The sequence below is a fragment of the Scyliorhinus canicula genome, chromosome 5, assembly GCF_902713615.1.
Source record: "Scyliorhinus canicula chromosome 5, sScyCan1.1, whole genome shotgun sequence".
Classification (NCBI taxonomy): Eukaryota; Metazoa; Chordata; class Chondrichthyes; order Carcharhiniformes; family Scyliorhinidae; genus Scyliorhinus; species Scyliorhinus canicula.
The window spans coordinates 10428655-10437577 of record NC_052150.1 but is presented as its reverse complement, the minus strand read 5'-3'; the positions used below and the strand labels follow the sequence as shown (position 1 = coordinate 10437577).

The window sequence follows — 8923 nt, the reverse complement described above, 5'->3', positions numbered from 1 at the left end:
CCCCCCGCCCACCCACCCCCCCCCCCCCCCCCCCCCCCCCCCCCCTCACCCCCCCCCCCCCCCCCCCCCCCCCCCCCCCCCCTCCCCCCCCCCCCCCCCCCACCCCTTCCCCCCACCGGATCACCCCTGCCCCCCCCCACCCCCCCCTCCCGGTCTTCCCTTTCCGCCCCCCCCCCCCCCCCGGTTCCCTCCCCCCCCCCCCTGCCCCCTACACGTCCACCAGACCCATTCCTGCTCTCTCATCCCGACTCCCGGTAACCGCTCTAGCCCACCACTGCTGCCTCACAGTGCCTGGGACCCGGGTTTGATTCCGACTGCAGGTGACTGTGTGTGTGGAGTGCCTGTTCTCCCTGTGTCTGCTTGGGTTTCCTCCTACAGTCCAAAGATGTGCTAGTTAGGTGGATTGGCCACGCTAGGTTACCCCTTAATGTTCAAAGATGTCTGGGTTAGGTGGGGGCTCCTGGAATGCCCGCATCTCCCCCTGGATTCCCACCTAACCCAGACATCTTTGGACACTATGGGGGACTGGGTTTAGGTAGCGTGCTCTTTCAGAGGGTCAGTGTGGACTGAATGGGCCGAATGGCCTCCTGCACTGTATGGATTTTATGGAATGCAACTGGCTTCCTGACATGGTAAATACTTCCCTTTTATTAAATACTTTCCCTGTTGCCTTTCAAAACAGCTGTCATCACCTTCCTTCTCAAAAATGTTATCCTTGACCCTTCAGCCTTTGCCAACTACTTGTTGTGCTTCAAATTTCCTTTACCTCTCCAAAGAACTTGAATGCTTGTTTGCCTCGGAGAGCTGTGCTCATTACTCTGTGTTTGAACCTCTCAAATAATGTTTCAACCTTGATACAGCACCGAAGTAGCTGATGCCGTTCGAGTTTCTAATTGGCAATGGCATGCAATCCCATCTCATTCTTCCTGACCCCTATGCAGCCTTTAGCACAGTTGACCATTCCATCCATCCTCCCCCAACACCTCTCTTGTGAGCGAGTCTACCCTTGTTTTATTTCACTCTTAACTATACAACCAAAGCCAGAAAATCTGTGATGGATTCTCTTCCTGCATCTGCATTATTTGAACCACTTTTATTCTTTATAATATATATATATCAGCAGGTCTGGCAGCATCTGTAGGGAGACAAAAGAGCTAACGTTTCGAGTCCGATGACTCTCAGACTCGAAACGTTAGCTCTTTTCTCTCTCTACGGATGCTGCCAGACTTGCTGAGATTTGCCAGAATTTTCTCTTTCGTTGTGGCCCTGTATCTTCTCCATACAATGAGCACTTCCACCTCTAATGCTTTTTGTCCTCATCCCAATCTCAGCCCATGTTCTATGAAAGTCATTTTATCCATCTCTAGATTTAATTATTCCACTGCTCTCAAAACTGTTGACAATATCTGAACTCTCACTAAGTTCTGTCCACCCATCCATACCTTGCGTTTACTGTCCTACATTGCTCCTGGTCCAAAAATGCTGTACAATTTAAAACTCTCAGCTTTGCATTCAAATTGATACATGCTCCTACTCCACCCTATCCCTGTTTCCTCCACAGATCCAGAACCCTTAAAGAATACTGTGTTTCTCCGGTTCTGACCTGTCAGATAAACCATGAATTGAGGCTTTTTCAATAAGCCATGAATAGATCTGTGTATACATTAAAAATCAATAAATGTTTATTTATGATAAACATCATACAAACTAACATTTGCTGTGTTGTTGTGGGTCATGCTGCTATGAGGCAACCCTTACCGATTGCGACCAAGTAATTGTCTTCATTCTGGCAGCCATGCCAGCCAAGATGTTTCTGCTGCAGAGGATTCCCAGTTTAGATGCAGAACTTTCTCTCATCACTGACTATAAGTCACGGTATGCAAGTTGATCTGGTGTATAAGACAGCCCCAAGTTTCTGGCCCCAAAAATCATATTTTTGCGTATACTCAGCAAGCATGTTGACCAACCCCCTTTCCAATCAAGGCATGCTATACTCACATTCGTAGTCAGTCTCAATTTTTCTCCTTGCAAATTCACTTTACTTGCCTTAAACTGGGCAGGAGGGATCAAGCAGCAGACATGGGCTTTGTTGCGAAAATGTGCGGGAGTTTAAGACATACCCACTCTTTACATTGGATACCAATGACATTTCAAAATGATGACCACCCTCGCCATGGTTCACTTGTGTGCTCAGTATGCAAGTCCCCTTTTTCATTTTGGAGGGATTTTTTGAGGCTTCCGATATCCATTTGTATGCCAACATCTATGGTATATATTTTCTTATCACTGTTCCAATATCTCACTCCACCACCAATGTCTTAGATTTAGTACAGGAAGAAAGAGTATCATATTTAAGGAAATATTTTTTGTTGAATTCCACTTTCATTGAATTACCACTTTAATATCTTTGCAATTTGTGTCACTATAACAGTCAGTGACACAGCAATGCAAAAACAGGGAAGTACTACAAAATCTTTATAAAACACTGGTTAGGCCTCAGCTGAAATATTGTGTCCCAACACAATACTTCAACAACACATTTTAGGAAGGAGATGTCGAGGCCTTGTAGAGCGTGCGCTGGGGGTTTATCAGGATGATCCTAGGGACGTTGGATTTCAGTTATGTGGAGTTGCTGAGATTGTTCCCTTAGAGCAATGAAGGTTAAGAGGTGATTTGATAGACTTGTTCAAAATAATAATGGGTTTTCATAGAGTTAATAAGGAGAACGGTCAATCACCAGAGGGTGCAGATTTCTGGTAAATGACAAATGAGCCAGAGGCAAGATGAGAATTCCTGTTACCCAGCAAATTGTTGTGATCTAGAACACACTGCCTCAAAGGCTGTGGAAGCTGATTCAGTAATACGTTTCAAAAGGGAATCAGATAAATACTTGAGGAGAGACGGTTGGATGGCTATGAAAAAAGAGCAGGAGAGTGGACACTAATTGAATACCTCTTCCAAATCTGATGACTCAGGAACAAGTCAAATGGTCCTCAGTGCTGAATCTTTCAATGATTCTCATTATCAGTTACCCAGTTATGTCGCTCATTCTTCCTTTAGTCAACTTTTGCTCAGTAGTGTCGCTCTCCTAATCATAAGTCTGGTTATTCTTTGATACCTATCACCTACGCCTGCTATCTCAACCTGTAACACGGCGTTTAAGTACGCAGACTTGATTGTCCAGCACCGTAACATCTAATCACAGATTTCACTTCCTTATTCATTCACCCACTCAAAACCAATCGTATTTAAGCTATTTCCATACACATATCCTTACAAGCATCTACAAAACAATAATTACACACTGATTAGTTAGATTGGGGCACCTTTGCTGAAGGATCACTTTCTCGCATTTGACAAAAGCTAAAATTTATATTTGTATAAATAGCAGCACGGTAGCATGGTGGTTAGCATAAATGCTTCACAGCTCCAGGGTCCCAGGTTCGATTCCCGGCTGGGTCACTGTCTGTGTGGAGTCTGCACGTCCTCCCCGTGTGTGCGTGGGTTTCCTCCGGGTGCTCCGGTTTCCTCCCACAGTCCAAAGATGTGCGGGTTAGGTGGATTGGCCATGCTAAATTGCCCGTAGTGTCCTAAAAAGTAAGGTTAAGGGGGGGGTTGCTGGGTTACGGGTATAGGGTGGATACGTGGGTTTGAGTAGGGTGATCATTGCTCGGCACAACATCGAGGGCCGAAGGGCCTGTTCTGTGCTGTACTGTTCTAAGTTCTAAAGCTTAGCAATGCTAAACTAGCATAAAAGCAAAAAGCAGTAGATGCTGGAACCCCCCCCCCCCAAGAAAATGCTGTAAATGCTCAGCCAGTTTGGCAGCATCTGCAGCGAGAGAAGTAGAGTTGGCGTTTCTGGTCGAATATGGCACTCTTTCATTATTAATGCTAAATTAGCAGTTTTCCCTGAGCAATCAAATGAGCCTCAGGAAATCTGTTGCTGGCCCAATTAACTGCTTCCATACTGGTCTGTTACACTATCCAGATCTATTATCTATTGCATATCCTCCTCCTCCCTACCATTGACAGTTGTGCCCTCTGTTGTTTAGCCTTAAGCTAATTCTCTCCGTGCCTCTTCACCTCTATTTCTGGTCCTCATTAAAATATACCCCCCTGTAGCTAAGCTTTTGGTCATCGCTCCTAATGCCGCCTCCTGTGGCTCAGCCTCACTTTTTGACTGATGATGTGATTCCGAGAGGCATCGGAGGATGTTGTCCTCTGTAAATGAGAGTTGTTGCAAATTCACTTCATTTTTCCACTTAGCCCGAGGTGTGCACCCAGGTTCTCTGCCTGTCTACCTCTTCTATGGATTCCAAATCTCCAGACTTTGCTTCAGTTGCGTGGCATTCCGCAGCTGTAGAAACTCCGGCCTGTCTGCTTGTTACTGACTTGCCTCCGCAATCAGATTTATATGTAGTTTCCATTATGAATGTGGACACGAGTATTTATAATTGAAACTGGAAGAGGTATCATACCAGGGAGCATAGTAAAAGTGCAAAATTATACTTGTGCTTCAGTATTACTAAAGGGCTTGAAATACAAATTTATCTGTTGGTGAGATTGGATTGGATTTGTTTATTGTCACGTGTACCGAGGTACAGTGAAAAGTATTTTTCTGCAAGCAGCTCAACAGATCATTCAGTACATGAAAGAAAAGGGAATTAAACAAAATATAAGAAAATACATAATAGGGCAACACAAGATATACAATGTAACTACATAAGCATTGGCATCGGATGAAGCAAACAAGGTGTAGTGTTAATGAGGTCAGTCAATAAGGGTCATTTAGGAGTCTGGTAACAGTGGGGAAGAAGCTGTTTTTGAGTCTGTTTGTGCGTGTTCTCAGACGTCTGTATCTCCTGCCTTCCCTGCCACAATGTTGTGGAATTATTATTGCATTTGGCAAGGTGAATGCTATTACAACACTCGAATGCACACCATATTATTGAAGTTGTACAAAATTCAGTTAAAGCATACACTGTATAAGGTGACAAGAATATGTAAGCAAACAAAGCTGATTAGAGGACTGCAGACATGCAGAGTAGCTGATGGCCTATTTGATAAAAGTTGGGATTGTACAATATCTATACAATAAGCAACGCACAAAATCTGTCCTCATCTCTAACAGAGGTTATATCGAAGGTGGATGTGAGAGCCATAGAACTCCTACGGTGCAGAAGGAGACAAATCAGCTGAATCCATCAATTGCAGCCTCCCAACTCGCTGCCACATCTCCACTTATCAGGAAAAGCTATTTGGCATTAGTAATACTTGGGGAAAAAAAATCCTTAGAATGCATCCAATGCAAATGTACCTTAAATTGTGTAGGTAAAAATACATGATTGTCCCATGTTGTTTCTTCTAGATGTCCATTCTTCATGTTCGTCAGGACAAACACAGAGAGCACCTGGTGGCATGAGCATCTCTCCGAGGAAAACATTAATCATTTAAGAAAATTAGTTCCTGAAGAATATAAAGCATTGGCCGCCGACAAATCTTGCCCATTAAAAGATGAGCCATGGCCCAGGTTACCTTGGGAGCCAGGTTAGTTAAGACTGTATCCAGTTTTATAGAATATTAGTGGAGATATCTGCAGACTGCATTTTCAAAGATATCTTTTAAATTTGAACATGAGCTTCTTGTTGTGTGCTTCTTGTTGTCGTCATCCATTTTATCCTTTTATTTTGTAATTTAATGGGTATTAATTACAGTATTGTTAGTGGTTATTGCACCGAACGGTGTCTTACTTCCCTGCCACAATGTTGTGGAATTATTATTGCATTTGGCAAGGTGAATGCTATTGCAACACTCAAATGCGCACAGTATTATTGAAGTTGTACAAAATTCAGTTAAAGCATACACGGTATAATGTGACAAGAATATGTAAGCAAGCAATGCTGATTAGAGGACTGCAGACATGCAGAGTAGCTGATGGCCTATTTGATAAAAATTGGGATTGTACAATATCTATACAATAAGCAAACGCACAAAATCTGGCCTCTTCTCTCTAACGGAGGTTATATCGAAGGTAGAGGTGAGAGCCATAGAACTCCTATGGTGCAGAAGGAGACAATTTGGCCCATCGGGTCTGCTCGACCCTCTGAAAGAGCACCCTACCTAGATCCGCTCCCTGCCCTATCCCTGTAACCCTATCTACCCTGCACATCCATGGACACCAAGGGGCAATTTAGCATGGCCAATCCACCTAACCTGCACACCGTTGGACTGTGGGAGGAAACTGGAGCACTCGGACCAAACCCATGCAAACGTGAGGAGAATTGCAAACTCCACACAGTCACCCAAGGCCGGAACTGAACCCGGTTCTCTGATGCTGTGAGGCAGCAGTGCTAACCATTGTGCCACCGTGCCGCTTTGCTCAGAATATCATGAATCTTTGGAATTCTCTACCCCAGAGAGTTGTAGAAACTGAGTCACTGAATATATGCCAAGGCTAATAGAGACCGATTCTTGAACTGTGGTTATGGAGAACGGGCAGGAAAGTGAAGGCTAATCAAAGATCAGATCAGCCACTGGGCAGCACGGTAGCACATTTGCTTCACAGCTCCAGGGTCCCAGGTTCGATTCCCGGCTTGGGTCACTGTCTGTGCAGAGTCTGCACCTTCTCCCCGTGTCTGCTTGGGTTTCCTCCGGGTGCTCCGGTTTCCTCCCACAACCCAAAGAGATGCAGGTTAGGTGGATTGGCCATGCTAAATTGCCCTTAGTGTCCAAAAAGGCTAGATGGGGTTACAGGGATAGGGTGGAGGCGTGGACATGAGTAGGGTGCTCTCTCCAAGAGCTGGTGCAGACTCGATGGGCCGAGTAACCTCTTTCTGCACTGTACATTCTATTCTATGATTCTATGAATGGTGGAGCAGGCTTAAGTAGTCATGTACCTACTCCTGCCCCTATTTCTGACAGTCTTAGTGGTTGTTTCAGGAATTTGAAAGCTGTTATGTGCCTTTGTAATTATGTGGGAGAAATGAATCCTCAACACAAAATAAAAATGGATTTTCTTGTGTGACTAGAATATATAGTGGATATCTATACCATACAGGGTTCTACATAAGGAAAATTTATAACTGGTCAATCCAGCAGTGCTGGGCTGTTTGATGGGATGTGTTGAGTGTTGTGCTGAGGAATCTCTTGCTGCTACCTACCCGACTCCTGATATATCTCTGCCTCTGCCGGCTCTCTCCTCACTACTGCAATCTCTCCACATCTATCAATATGGTCAATGCAGGAATTAAAGGTGGAAATGTTTTGGAGATTATAGTAAAAGCAGAAGAAAGAGGATTGGACAAAAGAAAAAGTGAGGCGAGGAAAGATAAAACAATGTGAAGCAATGCCAAAGGAGCGTAGAGGCTGGGGAGAGTGAAAAGTGAATGAGATCAATATGACCATTAACTTTGCAAGTCTTTTTGGCAAATTTGCCAATATTTCTGGTTAGTTGGTACGGTGAAGTACGAGAAATATTAGGTTGAATTCTGCCTGAAAATATTTGAACTAGTCTGAGTTTTAGTTAATGTATTATCTGACCCATTAACGAACATCTGAATATTTAATGCCGGATGATTGAGAAACCTACTCTTTTATCTTAAGGAATGTTTAAAAGTGAATTTTGTGGCATTGAATTCCCGATGGGAAGAGCATTGACTTTGGAGATTGTAATATTGGGAGTATAGATGCACAGTCTCATGATTTCTCATCAATTAATATTGCCAATAGAAAGTTAAGTGCTTTTGTGGTCAAGTTGCCCGATTTTGCAAGGTGGCCCCTCTTCAGCTCTATGCTAATCGTGTGAGGAGTTAGGGTATGTCAGATTGCGATAGTGCTTTAATTTTATATTGTACATGATAAAAGCATTGCCCAAATAGTTGTCTAGTGTGGTTAAAGAAATGGTGACTCAGAAACACCCCGGGTTAAAAGTGAGTCATGCCTTACCTTTCTCCTTTTTGCAGGCACCCGTAGGGTCGGACTGGTTGCAGTGAAGTTGGGGATGATGCCTTTGTGGACCAAATCGGGTGATAAACATGCAGTCACATTACTTCAGGTAAAAATATGGTGTTAAAATAAAGAGTACTGTTATTCGTTAGGTCAGTTTAGCTTTTATGATTTTGGAAGAAGAGAATACACGAATAGGATACTTACAACGGTGACTGCAGAACAATAGTATTCAATGTAAATACATTTTGACCATTAAAAGAAAATAACCCAGATATTTAGACAAATTTACTACTTGGGCAAGTTGGAATATTAATAAAAAAATAGATTGTGCAGACTTTTAAGTTCAAAAATACTACTACAAGATACTTGTTTCCAATTTCAAATGAAGTTTTAAGGCCAAAATCTGTAACAGTTTTCACATCTTTGTGTTTTATGAAGATGGCACATGCTCATATAAACGTTTCCCCCAAAGTGACAACTTAAAAACAATACGATAAATCACTGGGATTGGGATATGGTTAAAAGAAGCGGAAATGTCTGTTTTAATTTGTTCACAAGATATGCAGGTTAGGTGGATTGGCCGTGCTAAATTGTTGCTCCTTGGTCTCCAAAGGTCAGGTTGGGTTATGGGGATAGCACAGGGCGGGTGTAGACTCGATGGGCCGAATGGCCTTCTTCTGCAGGGATTCTATGTGGGCACTGCTAGCTGGGTCAGCATTTATTGTCCGTTCCTTATTGCCCTTGAGAAGGTCTCTCAAAACATAGTGGCTTGCATGTAATTTTCTCACTATCATGAAACGATGCTAATAAATAAACCTAGTGACTACCTCAATAAAAAGAATGTGTGTGTGTTTCTTCCAGGTGCAGGACTGTCATGTGGTATCGTGTACATCTAAAGAGGGATACGATGGCAAGAAGTCTGCTTTGACAGTGGGTGGAAAGAATACATCTCCGTTCAATGTAAGGAAGTGTTTCT

At 43.4% G+C, this 8923-nt stretch overlaps 1 protein-coding gene across 1 annotated transcript in view; it reads left to right on the top strand.

Annotated features, from left to right (window-relative positions):
- The first annotated feature begins 5348 nt into the window (after positions 1-5348).
- The window catches only part of mrpl3 (mitochondrial ribosomal protein L3), a 53924-nt gene continuing 50349 nt past the window's right edge, over positions 5349-8923 (top strand). The window contains exons 1-3 of the mRNA XM_038796565.1: positions 5349-5547; positions 7962-8053; positions 8809-8907. Of these exons, the coding sequence (XP_038652493.1) occupies positions 5382-5547; positions 7962-8053; positions 8809-8907 (357 nt within the window). The 5' untranslated portion in view covers positions 5349-5381. The remainder of the gene's footprint in view (positions 5548-7961; positions 8054-8808; positions 8908-8923) is intronic.